At 48.1% G+C, this 23120-nt stretch overlaps 1 protein-coding gene across 2 annotated transcripts in view; it reads right to left on the minus strand.

Annotated features, from left to right (window-relative positions):
• CAPN7 (calpain 7) overlaps positions 1-23120 on the minus strand; it is a 218559-nt gene that overhangs the window by 21121 nt on the left and 174318 nt on the right. For both annotated transcript variants that reach the window (XM_063922347.1, XM_063922348.1), the window contains one exon: positions 22036-22135. In XM_063922347.1, the coding sequence (XP_063778417.1) occupies positions 22036-22135 (100 nt within the window). The remainder of the gene's footprint in view (positions 1-22035; positions 22136-23120) is intronic.

Below are 23120 nucleotides of genomic sequence, written 5' to 3' on the forward strand. Positions count from 1 at the left end.
AAGAGTCACGCCGTCAAAGCCAGGTCCTGGTAAACACAAGGGCCCTGAACGATGAGGTCTGGGCATTGAAGAAGTAGAAGAGGACGCTCGATCGGGAGACTCTGCAGGTTTGAGAACCAATGCCGTCTGGGCCACTCTGACTAGAAGCAGTATTCCTCCTTCTTGCCTGAACTTCCGTAGTACCCTGGGCAGGAGTGACACTGGAGGGAAAACGTATGGCAGCCTAAAATTCCATGGAATTGCCAGTGCGTCCACGAATGCTGCTTGAGGATCCCTTGTCCTTGCTCCGAAGACCGGAACCTTGTGATTGTGTTGAGACGCCATCAGGTCTACATCTGGTAGACCCCACTTGTCAACAAGGAGTTGGAAGACCTCCAGATGAAGACTCCACTCCCCGGCGTGTACGTCCTGACAACTGAGGAAGTCAGTTTCCCAGTTGAGGACCCCTGGAATGAACACTGCCGATATTGCTGGCAGATGGCGTTCCGCCGATCGAAGAATTTTTGACACTTCTATCATTGCCATGCGGCTTCTAGTGCCACCTTGATATTTTATGTACGCCACCGTGGTGAAGTTGTCGGATAGTACTTGAACAGGCCTGTTCTGTACGAAAGGCAGGGCCAGTGTCAATGCATTGAACACTGCCCGCAATTCCAGAATGTTTACCGGGAGGAGAGATTCCTCCCTGGTCCACCGAATATGGAGAGTGTGTTGCTCCAACACCGCGCCCCACCACGCAGACGGGCATCCGTCGTTAAGAAGACTTAGTTGGAGATCCAGAATGGACGACCCTTGCTCAATTGTTGGTCCTGTAGCCACCAACTCAGTGACAGACGAACCTCCGGAGTCAAGGAGATCATTTGAGAACTGATCCAGGGAGGCAGGCAGTCCCACTTGGAAAGGCTTAACCTCTGCAGAGGGCGGGAATGAAACTGAGCGTACTCTACCATGTCGAAAGCAGACACCATGAGGCCTAATACTTGCATCGCCGAGTGTATCTACACTCTATGGTGAGAGAGGAAGTATCGGATTCTGTCATGAAGTTTCAGTACCTTCTCTGGAGACAAGGACAAACGTTGGTTGTGTGTGTCCAGTAATGCCTCCAAGTGTACCATGCTCTGGGCAGGGACCAGTGAGGATTTATTACAGTTGATGAGCCACCCGTGGGCTTGCAGGAATTGGACAGTCAGTTCCAGATGACGGAGGAGAACCTCTGGGGAGTTCGCCAGAATCAACAAGTCGTCCAGATACGGCAGGATCCTGATACCCTGACGGCTGAGAAGGGCCGTCATGACCGTCATGACCTTGGTGAAGATACGAGGAGCCGTGGTCAGTCCGAAAGGCAAGGCTTGGAACTGATAATGAAGGTTGCCAATAGCAAACCGAAGATATTGCTGATGCGACATGGCAATAGGTATGTGTAGGTAAGCATCCTGTATATCCAGGGATACCATATAGTCCTTGGGTTCCATAGCCAGTACAATAGAGCGCAGAGTTTCCATATGGAATTTGGACACCCTCACAAATTAATTCAAAGATTTGAGGTTGAGTATAGGTCGGGAGGATCCATTTGGCTTCGGAACTAGAAACAGCGTCAAATAGTATCCCCTGCCTCTCTGAGACAGAGGCACCGGCACTATAACTCCTGTATCCGGGAGGGATTGGACAACCAAATGTAGAGTTTGTGCTTTTAACGGATCCGAAGGGATAACCGTTGGGCAAAACTGGCGAGGGGGACATCTCTTGAAAAAAGATTGCGTACCCGTGAGAGACCACTTCCTGCACCCAGGCGTCCGAAGTGGTCTTTAACCATACCTGGGCGAACTGCAGAAGTCGGCCTCCCACCCTGGGGTCCCCCAGGGGGAGGCCCACCCCGTCATGCAGCAGGCTTGTCCGGTTTGGAAGCAGGCTGACGGCAGCCCAAGAACGTTTAGGTTTGGGCTTAGAGGACTTGGAAGGGCGAGCCTGTCTCGGGTACGCCTGACCCTTTGTTTTACCTGGAGGGCGAAAAGGAACAAAAAGTAGTACTCTTAGCCTTCGGAACCGAAGGATTAGTACCTGAGAGAAACGTAGTCTTGGCCGACGCCAAGTCGGTCACAATTTTATTCAGATCATCTCCAAATAGTATATCTCCCTTAAAAAGGAGTAACATACATTGTAACATAGTATTTGAGGTTGAATAGAGGCAAATTGCCCATCGTGTTCAACCTGTTTTAAGTTGTGATGATTCTACATACTTGCTGAATAATGTTTTATGACTAGTTAGCTACTATAACTCATGTTACCCCCGGATTAACCACGTTGATATTTTAAGTAGAATAACCTTGGATAGCTTTTTCATTCAGAAATTTATCCATTCCTTTTTTAAATCCAATTACAGAGTCCATCATTACCACCTTCCCTGGAAGGGAATTCCACATCCTGATTGCCCTAACAGTGAAGAACCCCTTCCTCCATTGCGTTCGGAACTTTCTCTCCTCCAGTCGCAGCGAGTGCCCACGTGTCCTAAACTGTGTTCTTTTAATAAATAATTCCTCTGATAACTCTTTGTGATGTCCCTTTACATATTTGAAGATATTAATAATGGGTGGTCTTCTGTATGCCGGCGGTCGGGCTCCCGGCGCTCAGTATACCGGCGCCGGGAGCCCGACAGCCGGCATACCGACACTTATTTTCCCTCGTGGGGGTCCATGACCCCCATAGGGGGAGAATAAAATAGTGTGGCGCGCGTAGCGCGCCACCGTGCCCGTAGCGTGGCGAGCGCAGCGAGCCCGCAAGGGGCTCATTTGCGCTCGCCACGCTGTCGGTAAGCCGGCGGTCGGGCTCCCGGCGCCGGGATGCTGGTCGCCGGGAGCCCGACCGCCGGCCAGCCGTAGTGAACCCATTAATAATATCTCCTCTTAGGCGCCTCTTTTCTAGTATATACATATTCAGCCTAGTCTTTCCTTATAGTCCAGTCCTTCTATCAATTTAGTAGCTCGCCTTTGAATACTTTCAAGTTCACTGATGTCTTTTTTATACAATGGTGCCCAAAACTGAACACAATATTCCAGGTGCGGACGTACCAATGCCTTATACAGCGGCATGATTACATCCGAGTCCCTTGTCTCAATTCCCCTTTTTATGCACGCTAGCACCTTACTTGCCTTCTTTACTGCATTTTGACATTGTGTATGGTTATTAAGCCTATTATCAATGAATACACCCAAATCTTTTTCAAACTCTGTTTCCTCTAGGCGTTCCCCATTTAATATGAAGGATGCAAGTTTGTTTTTAGCCCCAAAATGCATAACCTTGCATTTGTCTGTATTGAACCTCATTTTCCATTTAGACGCCCAGAGTTCAAGTTTAGATAGATCATTTTGCAAGGACTCCACATCCAATTCTGAATTAATTACCTTACACAGTTAAGTATCATCTGCAAAGATTGACACTGTGCTTTCCAGGCCTATTTCTAGGTCACTGATAAATATGTTGAACAGTAGTGGTCCGAGTACGGACCCTTCTGGTATTCCCCTGACCACTGGGGACCAGGTTGAGGACTTCCCGTTGACCACTACTCGCTGTAACCTGCTATCCAACCAGCTGCTTATCCATGTGCAAATAGCTCCTTTACTTTGATCATCAGTCTCCTGTGAGGAACTGTATCGAAGGCTTTTGCAAAATCTAGGAAGACCACATCCACTGCTTTTCCTTGATCAAGATTATTGCTCACTTCCTCGTAGTAGCTAATTAAGTTAGTTTGACATGACCTGTCCCTCACAAACCCATGCTGGTTCTTGCTAATAATCCTAGCGGACTGTAGATACTCCTGTATGCCGTCCCTTAGAATTCCTTCCAATATTTTCCCCACTATAGATGTTAAACTAACTGGTCTGTAGTTTCCCGGAAGATTTTTGGATCCCTTTTTAAATAATGGCACTACCTCAGCTATACGCCAATCCTTCGGTACCATGCCTGATCTAACTGAACTATTGAAAATCAAGTATAGGGGTCGTGCTAGTTGTGAACCGAGCTCCATAAAAACCCTTGGGTGAAGTCCATTAGGACCAGGTGATTTATTAATCTTAATTTTGCTTAGTCTCTCCCGGACTACTTCTTCGCTTAAACAAGTATCTAACCATGAATCATTACTGTAACAATTGTTATGCTCTACTCCCACCATCAGTTCTTCACTAGTGAATACTGATGAAAATAATTTGTTCAGTATTTCCGCTTTTATTTCGTCATCAGTTATCAATTCTCCTAATTCATCTTTTAATGGACCTATATTCTCCTTTTTTAACCTTTTACCGTTTATGTATTTAAAAAACTTTTTAGGATTGGTTTTACTCTCTATAGCGATTTGCTTTTCATTTTCCATTTTAGCTGCTCTTATTGCTTTTTTGCATTTCTTATTACACTCCTTGTAATACTTGAAAGAATCCTCCTTTCCATTAGATTTAAATGCTTTGAAAGCACACTTTTTTTTTTTTTATCCATTTCTGCCTTAACCTTCTTGTTAAGCCACATCGGTTTGAGTTTAATACTCCTGCGTTTACTGTCCATGGGAATAAAGTTATGAATATTGCTATCCAGCAACCCTTTTAAAACATCCCACACTTCCGAAAGTGTTCTTGTTATTAAACAGAACCTCCCACTCTATGTCGTTAAGTGCACATCTAAGCATACTGAAATTAGCCTTCCTAAAGTTAAACGTTTTGGTGGAACCCATGTAGCTATGTTTCCTGAAACTGATGTCGAATGTGATCATATAGTGATCACTGTTACCCAAAGTCTCCCCAACTTTAGTGTTAATGTCCACATTATTAGTAATTACTAGATCCAGGTTGGGTCCTCGACTACTTGAGACAAGTAGTGATCCCTAAACATATTTAAGAACCTGCTGCCCCTCGCTTTAGCACATGAATCGTTACTCCAGTTTATATCCGGGTAATTAAAATCCCCAATCACAAGGATGTCCCCCAATCCTGCAGCCGTTTTGATTTGCTGCAATAGTTGTTCTTCCTCATGTATGCTAATATCCGTCTGTTTGTAGCACGTGCCTATGACTAGTTTTTTTGCATCAATTCCCCCACTTGAGATTTCAACCCATAGTGAATCCACATTATCGCCAGTCTCCTCATAGATAACCTCCTTTAGGTATGGTTTAAGTGATAGTTTAACATAAAGACATACACCTCCTCCTCTTGTTAGCCCTGTCCCTCCTGAAAAGAGAATACCCCTCCAAGTTAGCAACCCAGTCGTGAGAGTCATCCCACCATGTTTCCGTAATACCTATAATGTCATACTGAGCCTTTGATGCTTACAATTCCAATTCCCCCATTTTACCTGCTAGACTTCTTGCGTTTGCAAGTATACATTTTAGTTTATCGGTTCCTTTATTTGTTTGTTTTCCTAAAGATTTCCCATCCTGGTTAACTAGTGCATCCGTAGAGTTACTGATACAGACTGTCCTTCTCGCTCCCTCTCCAACCCCACCGTACTTAGTATTGCCCACCTTACTTTTCTCTTGGGTCAACCCAATGTTCCTGTCTAAATTCACCGCCCTGACATAAGTATTTTCCCTTAAGTCCCGTACAACATTTTCTATAGGCTGTAATGATGACACATAATTGTTATTATTTAATGCTTTAGCAATACCTTTCTTAACACCCTTATTAGAACCCATGTAAATACCCTTACCGGCTGCACTTTCCCTCCCCCCTTCTCCACCCCCTTTTATCTCACTACCACCATCCCTACTATACTCGCTGCATAACCCATAGTTTCTAGCTAAACCCTCCCCCCCAGGCTCCTAGTTTAAAAGCTCCTCCAACCTACTAACCAGCCTACCCCCACGCCACCGCAGCCCTTTCCTCATTCAGGTGCAATCCGTCACGAGAAAAAAGACGGCGCTTGACTGATAAGTCTGCCCAGTCTTCCAAGAACACAAACCCCTCCAAGGTCTTCTTAGAGTCCAGGTCCACCAACCAGGACCGTATCCACAGAATCCGGCGAGCCAGGATAGACGCAGTAGATGCCTTGGCCGCCATAATGCCTGCATCAGAGGCAGCCTCCTGAATACAGTGGGAGGCTGTGGTAATATAGGTCAGATATTGTCTGGCAGTGACAGAAAAATTCAAAGGTAGCTCTTCCTCAATTGTATGCACCCATGTTTCAATGCCTTTTGCAGCCCAAGAGGCTGCCATAGTGGGTCTATGTACAGCACCAGTGTAAATAGACTTCAAGCAACCCTCCACACGCTTATCCGTCAGTTCCGTCAAAGAGGTGACAGTGGTGACAGGCAGAGTAGATGACACCACAAGACGGGCTACATGTGAGTCCACTGGTGGCGGGGTTTCCCACTTGTTACTCAACTCCGCAGAGATAGGATAACGAGCAAGCATCTTTTTAGACAGGGAAAATTTATTTCCTGGAGAAGACCAGGATTCCTGACGTATGTCAATTAAATGGTCAGAATGTGGTAAGACTAATTTAGTAACCTTCTGATGTTTGAACTTATCAGGTTTCTTAGATGTATCAGGAGGGTCAATCTCATCATCAATCTGAAGAAGCAGCTTGATAGCCTCCACTAGGTCAGGAACATCAACCTGTGTTGTAGAATCTCCATCAGAAGCAGCAGTATCAGCATCTGATGGATCAGTATATTCCCCATCCGAATTGGAAGAATCATCCGAAGTATTAGTGGATTGTGAGGAAGAAATGGCCCGCTTAGATGACCCTTTGGTCCCAGTAGGGCGAGGGTTAGGTTTTTGTTTAACCAAAAACTGATTTAATTGCTGTAAGTTGGTTGACAGAGTATCCGCCCATGGTGGATTAACTACAGGGACAATGGGGGTCATTCCGAACCGAATGCTCGCTGCAGTTTATCGCAGCAAAGCGATCGGGTCGGAATTGCGCATGCGCCGGCGCATGCCGGACGGCCGTCGTTTCCCTGCGATCGCCTCTGCCTGATTGACAAGCAGAGGTGGTCGCTGGGCGGGAGGGGGCGGTACGGCGGCGTTTGGCTGCCGTTATAGGGGCGCGGTCCGGCCAACGCAGGCGTGGCCGGACCGTGCGGGGAGCGGGCCGCAGCGACTGCGTGACGTGGGTTGAAAGGGGGCAGCACTGACATGCGGAGCGGGATAGCCCTTGCTGGGCATCCTCCCGCATGTCTATCGTCATGAACGTAGCCCTGCAAAATTTTGCAGGGCTACGATCAACTCGGAATGACCCCCAATATGTGGCTGCAATGGCACAGGAGGTCCCACAGGGGGAAGTCTTGTTACACGCGTAGTCAGCATATTTGAAAATGCAGCCCAAAGTGGATCTGCCACAGGTGCTCCGGGCTGACTAGGGGTGCAGAACACCCAGTACCTGGACCCTCAGCAGAAATAATTTCCTCAAGTAAATCCGTGGCGCCAGCACTGCATGATGCGAGAGCGTCTGCGGATTTTCCGCCCTGTGCAGCAGACATTATTGGGAATGTAGCCTTAGGGCGTATCAGTACAATATAGCCAGACAAACACAATACCTGACAAAAAAACCCTAAGATATGTGACTGCAATTGTAGAGCACAAACAGAGGATTTAAGTGATATGAGGTGACTGAAACACACAGTGAAAAATACAAAACAGTATAACCTGTGGAACACTATATGGTATATGAGACCCTGACGCACTTAGTTCCCCAGGGTACAGAATATAGTGATAGCAATATGTGTGATAAACAGAATAAAATCCACACAGCAGCTATAGGCACATACAGTCACAGGTACAATGCAGAAATTATTACATATAACAATAAGACTGCACTGGACTAGTAATACTACATAGAGATATGTATGTATACAGATATAACAATGGCCCTCATTCCGAGTTGATCGGTCGCAAGGCGAATTTAGCAGAGTTACACACGCTAAGCCGCCGCCTACTGGGAGTGAATCTTAGCTTCTTAAAATTGCGACCGATGTATTCGCAATATTGCGATTACTAACTACTTAGCAGTTTCTGAGTAGCTCCAGACTTACTCTGCCTGTGCGATCATTTCAGTGCTTGTCGTTCCTGGTTGACGTCACAAACACACCCAGCGTTCGCCCAGGCACTCCCACCGTTTCCCCGGCCACTCCTGCGTTTTTTCCGGAAACGGTAGCGTTTTCAGCCACACGCCCCTGAAACGCCGTGTTTCCGCCCAGTAACACCCATTTCCTGTCAATCACATTACGATCGCCGGAGCGAAGAAAAAGCCGTGAGTAAAAATACTTTCTTCATAGTAAAGTTACTTGGCGCAGTCGCAGTGCGAACTTTGCGCATGCGTACTAAGCGGATTTTCACTGCGATGCGATGAAAAAGAACGAGCGAACAACTCGGAATGAGGGCCAATGCACAGTAAACACTGGATGTATATCACAGAATACTTGTACTAAATATTCATATAGTAGTGCACTTGTTCTTAACTAACACTGTCTAAACGACATGTAGAATACTTAAGTGTCCTGTAAATGCACAGCGCTGATGAGACAGGCGGCTTTACAGAGGAGACAGTGCCCTGCAGTCCCAGGATCAGCGCAGCTCTGTGTAATTGCGCCCAAACGCTGACAGGGATTGAGGGAGAGAGAGAGATGCAGCTCCAGGGCGGGAACATCTGCTGTAGATGGTGCCTGGAGCTGGGGGAGGGGCTACAGGTCAGCGCCTTATCCCACCGGGTACTATGGGGCCTATAATAAATGGATTTTAGTAAATCCGACCTGTGCTCCCTGCCCCGGTGGATATAGTGCACGGCCACAGTGTCCACGCCAGCGGCGCGGTCCGTCTCCTGGGACCGTGACCGGGTCGCGATTTCGGTGGGTCCCACCTGTGGGACCCTCTTACCTCCTCCTGAAGTGCGGCCATGCGATCCAGGAGAGCAGCAGCGGTGATGTGTGCCTGATGACCGCAGCGCCTCCATTGCAAGTACCCGGCAACCAGGGCGCCGGAGTATGCAGCGCCGCTGGGAGAGGTGTTGGAGCCGTAGCAGAGAATGCCAGCATGACATACACAGCATCTAGTGCCTGTGCTGTGGCCCTTGAAGTCTTCTTTCTTCTTAAAAATAAGATTTTACTTACCGGTAAATCTATTTCTCGTAGTCCGTAGAGGATGCTGGGGACTCTGTAAGGACCATGGGGAATAGACGGGCTCCGCAGGAGAAAGGGCACTTTAAGAAAGCTTTGGATTCTGGATGTGCACTGGCTCCTCCCTCTATGTCCCTCCTCCAGACCTCAGTTAGAGAAACTGTGCCCAGAGGAGATGAACAGTACGAGGAAAGGATTTTTGTAAATCTAAGGGCAAGATTCATACCAGCTACACCAATCACACCGTATAACTTGTGATAAACTACCCAGTTAACAGTATGAACAATAACATAGCCTCGGTTCAAACCCGATCAACTATAACATAACCCTTATGTAAGCAATAACTATATACACGTCTTGCAGAAGAAGTCCGCACTTGGGACGGGCGCCCAGCATCCTCTACGGACTACGAGAAATAGATTTACCGGTAAGTAAAATCTTATTTTCTCTAACGTCCTAGAGGATGCTGGGGACTCCGTAAGGACCATGGGGATTATAACAAAGCTCCCAAACGGGCGGGAGAGTGCGGATGACTCTGCAGCACCGACTGAGCAAACAGGAGATCCTCCTCAGCCAGGTTATCAAACTTATAGAACTTTGCAAAGGTGTTTGACCCCGACCAAGTAGCAGCTCGGCACAGTTGTAGTGCCGAGACCCCCCGGGGAGCCGCCCAAGAGGAGCCCACCTTCCTAGTGGAATGGGCCTTAACCGATTTAGGCAATGGCAATCCTGCCGAAGAATGCGCCTGCTGAATCGTGTTACAGATCCAGCGAGCAATAGTCTGCTTTGAAGCAGGAGCGCCAACCTTGTTGGCCGCATACAGAACAAACAGAGCTTCGGTCTTCCTGATCCTAGCTGTTCTGGTCACATAAATCTTCAAAGCCCGGACCACATCCAGGGACTCGGAATCCTCCAAGTCCCGTGTAGCCACAGGCACGACAATAGGTTGGTTCATATGAAAAGATGAGACCACCTTGGGCAGAAATTGAGGACGAGTCCTCAACTCTGCTCTATCCACGTGAAAAATCAGGTATGGGCTTTTATATGATAAAGCCGCCAATTCCGAAACCCGCCTTGCAGAAGCTAAGGCCAACAACATGACCACTTTCCAAGTGAGGTATTTCAACTCCACTGTTTTGAGTGGTTCAAACCAAGGTGACTTGAGGAAACTTAATACCATGTTTAGGTCCCAAGGCACCACCGGAGGTACAAAGGGAGGCTGAATATGCAGCACACCCTTCACAAAAGTCTGTACTTCAGGAAGAGAAGCCAATTCTCTTTGAAAGAAAATGGATAAGGCCGAAATTTGAACCTTTATGGACCCTAATTTTAGGCCCAAATTCACTCCCGTTTGAAGGAAGTGAAGCAGACAGCCCAACTGGAACTCCTCCGTAGGAGCAGCTCTGGCCTCACACCAAGAAACATATTTTCGCCATATACGGTGATAATGTTTCGACGTCACGTCTTTCCTAGCCTTGATCAGGGTAGGAATGACCTCCTCCGGAATCCCTTTTTCCGCTAGGGGTCGGCGTTCAACCGCCATGCCGTCAAACGCAGCCGCGGTAAGTCTTGGAACAGACAGGGCCCCTGCTGCAGCAGGTGCTGCCTGAGAGGAAGAAGCCACGGATCTTCCGTGAGCAACTCTTGCAGCTCTGGATACCAAGTCCTCCGTGGCCAATCTGGAACAATGAGGATTGTTCTGACCCTGCTTATTCTTATTATTCTCAACACCTTGGGTATGAGAGGAAGAGGAGGAAACACATAGACCGATCTGAACACCCAAGGTGTCACCAGAGCGTCTACCGCTACCGCCTGAGGGTCCCTTGATCTGGCGCAATATCGCTTTAGCTTTTTGTTGAGACGGGACGCCATCATGTCTATTTGAGGCAGCCCCCACCGACCCGTGATCTGTGCGAAGACTTCTTGATGAAGTCCCCACTCTCCCGGATGCAGGTCGTGCCAGCTGAGGAAATCCGCCTCCCAGTTGTCCACCCCCGGGATGAACACTGCTGATAGCGCGCTTACATGGCCTTCCGCCCAGCGTAGAATCCTGGTCGCTTCTGCCATGGCCACTCTGCTTCGCGTTCCGCCTTGGCGGTTTACATGAGCCACTGCCGCAACATTGTCTGACTGAATCAGAACCGTTTTTTCCCTAAGCAATTCCTCCGCTTGACGCAGGGCGTTGTATATGGCCCTCAACTCCAGGACGTTGATGTGGAGACAAGTCTCTAGATTTGACCAGAGACCTTGGAAATTTCTTCCCAGTGTGACTGCTCCCCAGCCTCGGAGGCTTGCGTCCGTGGTCACCAGGACCCAGTCCTGAATGCCGAATCTGCGACCCTCTAGTAGGTGAGCACTGTGCAGCCACCACAGGAGAGATACCCTGGTCCTGGGAGACAGGGTGATCCTTTGATGCATTTGTAAATGGGACCCTGACCACTTGTCCAAGAGGTCCCATTGAAAAGTCCTCGCATGGAACCTGCCGAAGGGGATGGCCTCGTATGAAGCTACCATCTTCCCCAGAACCCGTGTGCAATGATGCACTGAAACCTTTCTTGGCTTTAATAGGTTCCTGACCAGGGCTATGAGCTCCTGAACCTTTTCGATCGGAAGAAAAACGTTTTTCTGGTCTGTGTCCAAAATCAGGCCAAAAAAGGTCAGACGCGTTGTAGGGACTAGCTGGGACTTCGGTATATTGAGAATCCAGCCGTGTAACTGCAACGTCTTCATGGACAGAGACACGCTGTCCAGCAACTACTCCCGAGATCTCGCCTTTATGAGGAGATCGTCCAAGTATGGGATAATTGTGACACCCTGCCTGCGCAGGAGCACCATCATTTCTGCCATTACCTTGGTGAAAATTCTCGGGGCCGTGGAAAGCCCAAACGGCAACGTCTGAAATTTGGTAGTGACAGTCCTGCACTGCAAATCTCAGGAACGCCTGGTGAGGGGGGAATATCGGAACATGAAGGTAAGCATCCTTTATGTCCAGGGACACCATCCAATCCACCCCTCCAGGCTGGCGATGACCGCCCTGAGTGATTCCATTTTGAACTTGAACCTCTTCAAGTAAGTACAGGTTCAGGGATTTTAGATTTAAAATGGGTCTGACCGAACCGTCTGGTTTCGGGACCACAAACAGGGTTGAGTAATATCCCTCTCCTTGCTGAAGATGAGGAACTGTGATAATCACCTGTTGAATATACAATTTTTGGATTGCTACCAACACTAGCTCCCTCTCTGCCGGGGAAGGCGGCAAAGCCGATTTGAAAAACCAGCGAGGAGGCAAGTCTTCGAATTCCAGCCTGTATCCCAGAGAAACAATCTCTAATGCCCAGGGATCCACCTGCGACCGAACCCAGACGTGGCTGAAAAACCGAAGACGAGCTCCCACTAGATCTGCTTTCCCCCGGGAAGCCCCAGCGTCATGCGGTGGACTTTGCAGATGCAGGGGAGGACTTCTGCTCCTGGGAACTAGCTGTGTGCAGCCTTTTTCCCTTGCCTTTTCCTCTGGCAATAAAGGACGATCCCCGTACCTTCTTGCTCTTATTGGAACGAAAGGACTGCATTTGATAATGAGGTGCCTTTTTTGTATGCTGCGGGGGGACATAAGGTAATAAATTTGACTTACCAGCCGTAGCAGTAGAGACAAGGTCAGAGAGGCCGTCTCCAAACAACTCCTCCCCCTTGTAAGGCAAGGACTCCATATGCCGCTTTGAATCGGCGTCTCCCGTCCACTGTCGGGTCCACAAGAGCCGCCTAGCAGAAATAGACATAGCGTTTATTCTGGAGCTTAGTAAACAAATGTCTCTTTGAGCATCTCTCATATACAAGGCAGCCTCCCTGATATGCTCTATGGTCATTAAAATGGCATCCCTATCTAAGGTGTCAAGCTCCGTAGATAAGGAATCTGCCCATGCCACGACAGCACTACAAACCCAGGCCGACGCCACAGCCGGTCTAACAATAGTACCGGAATGAGTGTAAATGTGCTTCATGGTAATTTCCTGTCTGCGATCAGCAGGATCCTTGAGGGAAGCCGTATCCTGTGAAGGCAGTGCCACCTTTTTGGATAAGCGTGTCAGCGCCTTGTCTACTTTAGGCGAAGATTCCCATCGTATCCTATCCGTTTGTGGAAAAGGATACGCCATAAGAATCCTTTTGGGAACTTGTGTGTAAGCAGGGGAGAGTCCGGGGAGCTTCCTCTCAGCGCTGGTGAGTGCTGAGGGAGAAGCCCCGCCCCCTCGGCGGCGGGCTTCAGTCCCGCTCAAAGTTATTAAAAAATGGCGGGGGCTCTTTTATATACATGTACAGTGCCCACCTGTACATGTATATTGTCTTTTGCCATAAGAGAGGTGTTATATTGCTGCCCAGGGCGCCCCCCCTGCGCCCTGCACCCTTATAGTGACCGGAGTATGTGAGGTGCATGGGAGCAATGACGCACAGCTGCAGTGCTGTGCGTTACCTCAGTGAAGCTCTGCCGCCTGAGACGTCTTCTGACTTCGTTTCTTCTGGCTCTGTGAGGAGAACGGTGGCGCGGCTCTGGGGGTGGACGCCCAGTAAGAACCTGCGTTCACCCCCTCTGGAGCTAATGGTGTCCAGTAGCCGAGGAAGCAGAGCCTATCAATTAAGAAGGTCTATCCCTCTCTCCTCAGTCCCTCGATGCAGGGACCCTGTTGCCAGCAGTGCTCCCTGTAAAAATGTAGAAAAAATCCAAACAAAAATGCTTCCTAGGCAGAGAACTCCGGGGAGCTCCCTGCAGTGCACCCATCTCGCTCTGGGCACAGTGTAAAACTGAGGTCTGGAGGAGGGACATAGAGGGAGGAGCCAGTGCACACCCAGAATCCAAAGCTTTCTTAAAGTGCCCTATCTCCTGCGGAGCCCATCTATTCCCCATGGTCCTTACTGAGTCCCCAGCATCCTCTAGGACGTTAGAGAAAAGCTCTAATTAGGGCTGCCTAGCGCAGCCCCACCTGTTAGCTACCTGCACTGCAGGCACCAACTTACAAACTGAGCTCCAGTGTCTGGAGGGGTGGCTATAGAGGAGGCGGTGCAGTGTATCCTGGGAACAGCCAAAGCTTTAGCCTGTTGGTGCCTCGTATCAAGATCCAACTCTACACCCCGATGTTATTCCCTGCGGAATACCAGTGTACCCCGCTGCAGAAAAAGATGCTATCTGCCTCCTCCTCCCCATGGGCTGTACATAAGTCATTTAATTGTGGTGTAATATAGTGCTGAAGGAACACTGACAAACGGCTGTGGAGTTTCTTGAAGATTTACTATGGTAATTATACAAGACATTGTTGTATTACATAAAAGGTCTTTCAAAATAATTTTGATAGTACTAATGCTACCAACCACAGAGACAGGCCATTTAGGCCATGATCCAATTTTGCTACCAATAAAAATCAAAAAGTGTAATAATTGAAAGTCAAGCACAGATTCCCTCTAAAACAATGCAGTGCACGATAGGCATGCAGCTGCTTTGGGCTTCTGGTAATAGAGAGGGGCTAATTGGTGTATGTGAGTGGTAGGCTAAGCAGGCTTTTCCAAAACTCCTATATTATATTTCCAAAATGTAATACCTTAATATAGTTTAATGTACAGCTTTCTTTAATTTGAACATTATAATAAGGTACCAGACCGGTTCCAATATAAGGATTTGTACATGACATCGGTACAGCATGCTGGAAGTACATTAAACTTTAGAGTGTTGATGGCCTTAATTTTTTTACCAAACACATTCATTCAGCGAGTACTTAAAACATTTGTTTTTTTCAAAGTTCTTTTATACAGGGCTCTGTTAATGCAGATTTCGCATACCGATATGCAATCTTTTCAGAGAGCTCGCCACTCTTCTTTGCGATAAGTTTTTTTCCCCCCCCCGGGAGATTCAGATATACTTACCCTATAGCGATCCAAAGCAGCGAAGCCGGTAAAAGCAGTGCACTGATCCCAATCCATAATCGCCATTGCACATGCACAGTGTAGACGGATGCCCTGGTTAGTGGCCTGCTACAGCTGATTGATCTAGAGTCTCTGTAGCCTTACATAAAAGAGCTTGTAGATGAAGCAGAACAGCTCCGGCAGTGTTAGTCCACACTGTGTCTGCCATTGATACACTGTCAGGCCAGATGGCTGTCCATCAAATTATATCAGCTTGCAGCAGATACATCTTGCCCCTATAGCCCTCTACCCTGGTCAGTCCCATAGAGGTAATAGGAGTTTGGGCTCTGCTAATCTTCCATGCCTTTGTTAGGACGTTCTAGCGCTGTATGCCCAATCGTTTCCTAAATTGAGGGACACTTCTGATTGGCTGCTTTAACTAAAAGTGGCAGAGAGGATGTGGAGGAGGCAGTAAGATAGCAGTCTTCACTGCTCCCATCCTGCATCAAGGTCCATTACGCCATCCGCAGAAGTGAAATGGAAACCTGAGCTTTCCGTTCTTCTCTGAATCACTTTCCCCATACTAGTGTATGGGAGCAATATGTACAGTAATCAGGGGCACTGCTGGAGAATCTGGTATCTCTCCATGATAACCCCTTTTCTGAATGAAAAGTCCTGTTAACACAGTGGATGAGTAATAATAAGATTTTACTCACCGGTAAATCTATTTCTCGTAGTCCGTAGTGGATGCTGGGAACTCCGTAAGGACCATGGGGAATAGCGGCTCCGCAGGAGACTGGGCACAATTTAAGAAAGCTATAGGTCACCTGGTGTGCACTGGCTCCTCCCACTATGACCCTCCTCCAAGCCTCAGTTAGGACACTGTGCCCGGACGAGCTGACATAATAAGGAAGGATTTTGAATCCCGGGTAAGACTCCTACCAGCCACACCAATCACACTGTATAACTCGTGATACAATACCCAGTTTAACAGTATGAAAACAACTGAGCCTCTCAACAGATGGCTCAACAATAACCCTTCAGTTAACAGTAACTATGTACAAGTATTGCAGACAATCCGCACTTGGGACGGGCGCCCAGCATCCACTACGGACTACGAGAAATAGATTTACCGGTGAGTAAAATCTTATTTTCTCTGACGTCCTAGTGGATGCTGGGAACTCCGTAAGGACCATGGGGATTATACCAAAGCTCCCAAACGGGCGGGAGAGTGCGGATGACTCTGCAGCACCGAATGAGAGAACTCCAGGTCCTCCTCAGCCAGGGTATCAAATCTGTAGAATTTTGCAAACGTGTTTGCCCCTGACCAAGTAGCAGCTCGGCAAAGTTGTAAAGCCGAGACCCCTCGGGCAGCCGCCCAAGATGAGCCCACCTTCCTTGTGGAATGGGCTTTTACTGATTTAGGATGCGGCAGTCCAGCCGCAGAATGCGCCTGCTGAATTGTGCTACAAATCCAGCGAGCAATAGTCTGCTTAGAAGCAGGAGCACCCAGCTTGTTGGGTGCATACAGGATAAATAGCGAGTCAGTTTTCCTGACTCCAGCCGTCCTGGAAACATACATTTTCAAGGCCCTGACTACGTCCAGCAACTTGGAATCCTCCAAGTCCTTAGTAGCCGCAGGCACCACAATAGGTTGGTTCAAGTGAAAAGCTGATACCACCTTAGGGAGAAACTGAGGACGAGTCCTCAATTCTGCCCTATCCATATGGAAAATCAGATAAGGGCTTTTACATGACAAAGCCGCCAATTCTGACACACGCCTGGCCGAAGCCAAGGCCAATAACATGACCACTTTCCACGTGAGATATTTTAGATCCACGGTTTTAAGTGGCTCAAACCAATGTGATTTTAAGAAACTCAACACCACGTTGAGATCCCAAGGTGCCACTGGAGGCACAAACGGGGGCTGAATATGCAGCATTCCCTTCACAAACGTCTGAACTTCAGGCAATGAAGCCAGTTCTTTCTGGAAGAAAATAGACAGAGCCGAGATCTGTACCTTAATGGAGCCTAATTTCAGGCCCATAGTCACTCCTGTTTGTAGGAAATGCAGAAATCGACCTAGTTGAAATTCCTCTGTTGGGGCCTTTTCGGCCTCACACCAAGCAACATATTTCCGCCATATGCGGTGATAATGCTTTGCAGTTACATCTTTCCTGGCTTTAATCAGCGTAGGAATGACTTCCTCCGGAATGCCCTTTTCCTTTAGGATCCGGAATTCAACCGCCATGCCGTCAAACGCAGCCGCGGTAAGTCTTGGAACAGACAGGGCCCCTGCTGTAGCAGATCCTGTCTGAGCGGTAGAGGCCATGGGTCCTCTGATATCATTTCTTGAAGTTCTGGGTACCAAGCACTTCTTGGCCCATCCGGAACCACGAGTATCGTTCTTACTCCTCGTTTTCTTATTATTCTCAGTACCTTTGGTATGAGAGGCAGAGGAGGGAATACATAAACCGACTGGTACACCCACGGTGTCACTAGAGCGTCCACAGCTATTGCCTGAGGGTCCCTTGACCTGGCGCAATATCTAGTTTTTTGTTTAGGCGGGACGCCATCATGTCCACCTGTGGCCTTTCCCAACGGTTTACCAACAGTTGGAAGACTTCTGGATGAAGTCCCCACTCTCCCGGGTGTAGGTCGTGTCTGCTGAGGAAGTCTGCTTCCCAGTTGTCCACTCCCGAAATGAACACTGCTGACAGTGCTAAGACGTGATTCTCCGCCCATCGGAGAATCCTTGTGGCTTCTGCCATCGCCATCCTGCTTCTTGTGCCGCCCTGTCGGTTTACAAGGGCGACTGCCGTGATGTTGTCTGATTGGATCAGTACCGGCTGGTTATGAAGCAGAGGCCTTGCCAGACTTAGGGCATTGTAAATGGCCCTCAGTTCCAGAATATTTATGTGTAGGGACGACTCCTGACTTGACCAAAGTCCTTGGAAATTTCTTCCCTGTGTGACTGCCCCCCAGCCTCGAAGGCTGGCATCCGTGGTTACCAGGACCCAGTCCTGTATGCCGAATCTGCGGCCCTCTTGAAGATGAGCACTCTGCAGCCACCACAGTAGAGATACCCTGGTCCTTGGAGACAGGGTTATCAGCCGATGCATCTGAAGATGCGATCCCGACCACTTGTCCAAGAGGTCCCACTGAAAGGTTCTTGCATGGAACCTGCCGAATGGAATTTTGCTTCGTAAGAAGCTACCATTTTTCCCAGGACTCGTGTGCAGTGATGCACCGATACCTGTTTTGGTTTCAGGAGGTCTCTGACTAGAGATGACAGCTCCTTGGCTTTCTCCTCCGGGAGAAACACTTTTTTCTGTTCTGTGTCCAGAACCATCCCCAGGAACAGTATGCGTGTGGTAGGAACCAGCTGTGACTTTGGAATGTATAGAATCCATCCGTGCTGTTGTAGCACTTCCCGAGATAGTGCTACTCCGACCAACAACTGCTCCTTGGACCTTGCCTTTATAAGGAGATCGTCCAAGTACGGGATAATTAAAACTCCCTTTTTTCGAAGGAGTATCATCATTTCTGCCATTACCTTGGTAAAGACCCTCGGTGCCGTGGACAGTCCAAACGGCAGTGGAATTGGTAATGGCAATCCTGTACCCCAAATCTGAGGTACTCCTGGTGAGGATGGTAAATGGGGACATGTAGGTAAGCATCCTTGATGTCCAGGGATACCATGTAATCCCCCTCCTCCAGGCTTGCAATAACCGCCCTGAGCGATTCCATCTTGAACTTGAATTTTTTTATGTATGTGTTCAAGGATTTCAAATTTAAAATGGGTCTCACCGAACCGTCCGGTTTCGATACCACAAACAGTGTGGAATAGTAACCCCGTCCTTGTTGAAGTAGGGGCACCTTGACTATCACCTGCTGGGAATACAGCTTGTGAATTGCCTCTAGCACAGCCTCCCTGCCTGAGGGAGTTGTCGGCAAGGCAGATTTGAGGAAACGGCGGGGGGGAGACGCCTCGAATTCCAGCTTGTACCCCTGAGATACTACTTGAAGGATCCAGGGATTCACCTGTGAGCGATCCCACTGATCGCTGAAATTTTTGAGGCGGTCCCCCACCGTACCTGGCTACGCCTGTGGAGCCCCCGCGTCATGCGGTGGACTCAGAGGAAGCGGGGGAAGAATTTTGATTCTGGGAACTGGCTGACTGGTGCAGCTTTTTCCCTCTTCCCTCGTCTCTGTGCAGAAAGGAAGCGCCTTTGACCCGCTTGCTTTTCTGAAGCCGAAAGGACTGTACCTGATAATACAGTGCTTTCTTAGGCTGTGAGGAAACCTGAGGTAAAAATTTTTCTTCCCAGCTGTTGCTGTGGATACGAGGTCCCAGAGACCATCTCCAAACAATTCCTCACCCTTATAAGGCTCTATGTGCCTTTTAAAGTCAGCATCACCTGTCCAGTGTCGGGTCTCTAATACCCTCCTGACAGAATGGACATTGCATTAATTCTGGATGCCAGCCGGCAAAATATCCCTCTGTGCATCCCTCATATATAAGACGACGTCTTATGTTCGCAAAATAGTATCCCTGTTTGACAGGGTTACAGACCACGCTGCAGCAGCACTATCTGCAGGTCTCAGTCTAGTACCTGAGTGTGTAAATACAGACTTCAGGATAGCCTCCTGCTTTTTATCAGCAGGTACCTTCAAAGTGGCCGTATCCTAAGACGGCAGTGCCACCTTTTTTGACAAACGTGTGAGCGCCTTATTCACCCTAGGGGATATCTCCCAGCGTAACTTATCCTCTGACGGGAAAGGGTACGCCATCAGTAACTTTTTAGAAATTACCAGTTTCTTATCGGGGGAACCCACGCTTTTTCACACTTCATTCACTCATTTGATGGGGGAACAAAACACTGCCTGCTTTTTCTCCCCAAACATAAAACCCTTTTTTAGTGGTACTTGGGTTAATGTCAGAAATGTGTAACACATTTTTTATTGCTGGGATCATGTAACGGATGTTCCTAGTGGATTGTGTATATGCCTCAACCTCGTCGACACTGGAGTCAGACTCCGTGTCGACATCTGTGTCTGCCATCTGAGGGAGCGGGCGTTTTTGAGCCCCTGATGGCCTTTGAGACGCCTGGGCAGGCGCGGGCTGAGAAGCCGGCTGTCCCATAGCTGTTACGTCATCCAGCCTTTTATGTAAGGAGTTGACACTGTCGTTTATACCTTCCACCTATCCATCCACTCTGGTGTCGGCCCCACAGAGGGCGACATCACATTTATCAGCATCTGCTCTGCCATCACATAAGCCTCCTCATCAAACGTGTCGACACAGCCGTACCGACACACCGCACACACACAGGGAATGCTCTGACTGAGGACAGGACCCCACACAGCCCTTTGGGGAGACAGAGAGAGAGTATGCCAGCACACACCAGAGCGCTATATAATTTAGGGATTTTTTCCCAATAGCTGCTTGTATATACAATATTGCGCCTAAATTTAGTGCCCCCCCTCTCTTTTTAACCCTTTGAGCCTGAAAACTACAGGGGAGAGCCTGGGGAGCGGTCTTCCAGTTGCACTGTGAAGAGAAAATGGCGCCAGTGTGCTGAGAGAGATCGCTCCGCCCCTTTTTCGCGGACTTTTCTCCAGCATTTTTATGGATTCTGGCAGGGGTATTTATCACATATATAGCCTCTGGGGCTATATATTGTGATATATATGCCAGCCAAGGTGTTTTTATTGCTGCTCAGGGCGCCCCCCCCCAGCGCCCTGCACCCTCAGTGACCGGAGTGTGAAGTGTGCATGAGGAGCAATGGCGCACAGCTGCAGTGCTGTGCGCTACCTTGGTGAAGACTGATGTCTTCTGCCGCCGATTTTCCGGACCTCTTCTTGCTTCTGGCTCTGTAAGGGGGACGGCGGCGCGGCTCCGAGACCGAACACCAAGGCCAGTTCCATGCGGTCGATCCCTCTGGAGCTAATGGTGTCCAGTAGCCTAAGAAGCCCAAGCTAGCTGCAAGCAGGTAGGTTCGCTTCTTCTCCCCTTAGTCCCTCGCTGCAGTGAGCCTGTTGCCAGCAGGTCTCACTGTAAAATAAAAAACCTAATTTTATACTTTCTTTCTAGAAGCTCAGGAGAGCCCCTAGTGTGCATCCAACCTCGGCCGGGCACAAAATCTAACTGAGGCTTGGAGGAGGGTCATAGTGGGAGGAGCCAGTGCACACCAGGTGACCTAAAGCTTTCTTTAATTGTGCCCAGTCTCCTGCGGAGCCGCTATTCCCCATGGTCCTTACGGAGTTCCCAGCATCCACTAGGACGTCAGAGAAAAAGGACTTTTCACTGCTCTATTAATAGAGCCCATATAGTGTACTGTACGAGATGCAGTTATAATGCCGGCTGTCAGGATCCCGGCGTTCAAGAACCAGACATATTACTGGTGGTCGGAATGCCGACACCCGCCCGTAATTCCCACTCGGTTGGTGGGTCCACGCCACCAACAGAGTGGGAATAGAACCTGTGGCCAGTGTAGCTCGCCACCAGGCCCGAAGCGTGGCGAGTGCAGAGAACCCGCGAGGGGACTAACTGCCTCGCTGTCGGTTTACCAGCGACGTGATGCTGCTGTCGGTATACTGACAGCCACATCCCGTCAGCTGGTATATCAACCCCATTCCTACTGTACATATTGGCATTATGTATTACACTATATTACTTGGAGAAAAAAATCAAATGTGAATGAGGCGTCAGTATATCCAGTCTAGGGGCTGGTAGCAAAGCTGTAATCATGTGATATACTGTAGTATCTGAGATTTGCCTGTGCCTTGGTGTCAATAGCATCAGCTCGGGCCACGTGGCTATAACATTCCCCCTTCAAGTTTTACATCCCTTTCCAATGCCCACCAAACTTTTTCAGGACATAAATATTTGTAAAAAGTTTTAAACATACGAGTTAAACCATGCTTACCACCCATACATATGGTATAGACTTCTTGTTAAGTTATAGATTTTTTTTTTCTGCCAATCTTTTTCTTTTTTTACTATATAGATATTTCTTTCAAGTTGTTTTTTGTTACAAAGTGCCACACTGTACCTGTGAATGCATGTTGATTCTTTAAAAAGGCTTGGGTTCCAGCTCAGGTAGATGACATCATAATATTGACACAAGTCTTCCCATGTAATCCAGAAAATACCTACAAGTGCAATGAATAAAGTTATAAATAGCTATAGCATAATAATAATAATAATAATAATAATAATAATAATTTGGGAGCAACGGGGGATCTGCCTGGACAGCTACATTACTCAGAAATTATTCTGGAGGCTGACTGAACTAAACAAATGATGGATATTCCAGGGCAGGGTCCTCTACAAAATAATTAATGTGGTAAAGGCAATTCAAATAATTATAATATTTAAATTAATCTGTCTCAGTTATATATCTATGGTAAAAACCTCTTTAGCATCCTTTGTCTATGGCAAGAAATAAACACTGGCCTTGCAAAGGATTTGTTAGCTCTATGAATATGGGGTCTATTCATGAAGCAGTGAAAAGTGTGGAGAAGTGATGCAGTGGAGAAGTTGCCCATGACAACCAATAAGCTCCTCTGTATAACTTTATAGTATGCAAATTATAATAGAATTTTAATTACCTACCGGTAAATCCTTTTCTCGTAGTCCGTAGAGGATGCTGGGGTCCATATTAGTACCATGGGGTATAGACGGGTCCTTTGGGAGCCACTGGCACTTTAAGAGTTTAATATTGTGGGCTGGCTCCTCCCTCTAATGCCCCTCCTACCAGACTCAGTATAGAAACTGTGCCCGAGGAGACAGACATACTTTGAGAGAAGGAAATGCACAGATAGTGGTGAGATTCACACCAGTTCACAAATAACAAAAAAGGAAAGCCAAGCTAACCAACTTGGAACAATTCAGCAACGGCTGAAACAATACTTAACCAAGTAACAACGCAGGAATACGAAGCACTGGGCGGGCGACCAGCATCCTCTACGGACTACGAGAAAAGGATTTACCGGTAGGCAATTAAAATCATATTTTCTCTTACGTCCCAGAGGATGCTGGGGTCCATATCAGTACCATGGGGATGTACCAAAGCTCCCAGTATGGGAGGGAGAGTGCGGAGGTTTCTGCAGAACAGATTGACCAAACTTTAGGTCC

The sequence above is a fragment of the Pseudophryne corroboree genome, chromosome 5 (assembly GCF_028390025.1).
Source record: "Pseudophryne corroboree isolate aPseCor3 chromosome 5, aPseCor3.hap2, whole genome shotgun sequence".
NCBI classification, from domain to species: domain Eukaryota; kingdom Metazoa; phylum Chordata; class Amphibia; order Anura; family Myobatrachidae; genus Pseudophryne; species Pseudophryne corroboree.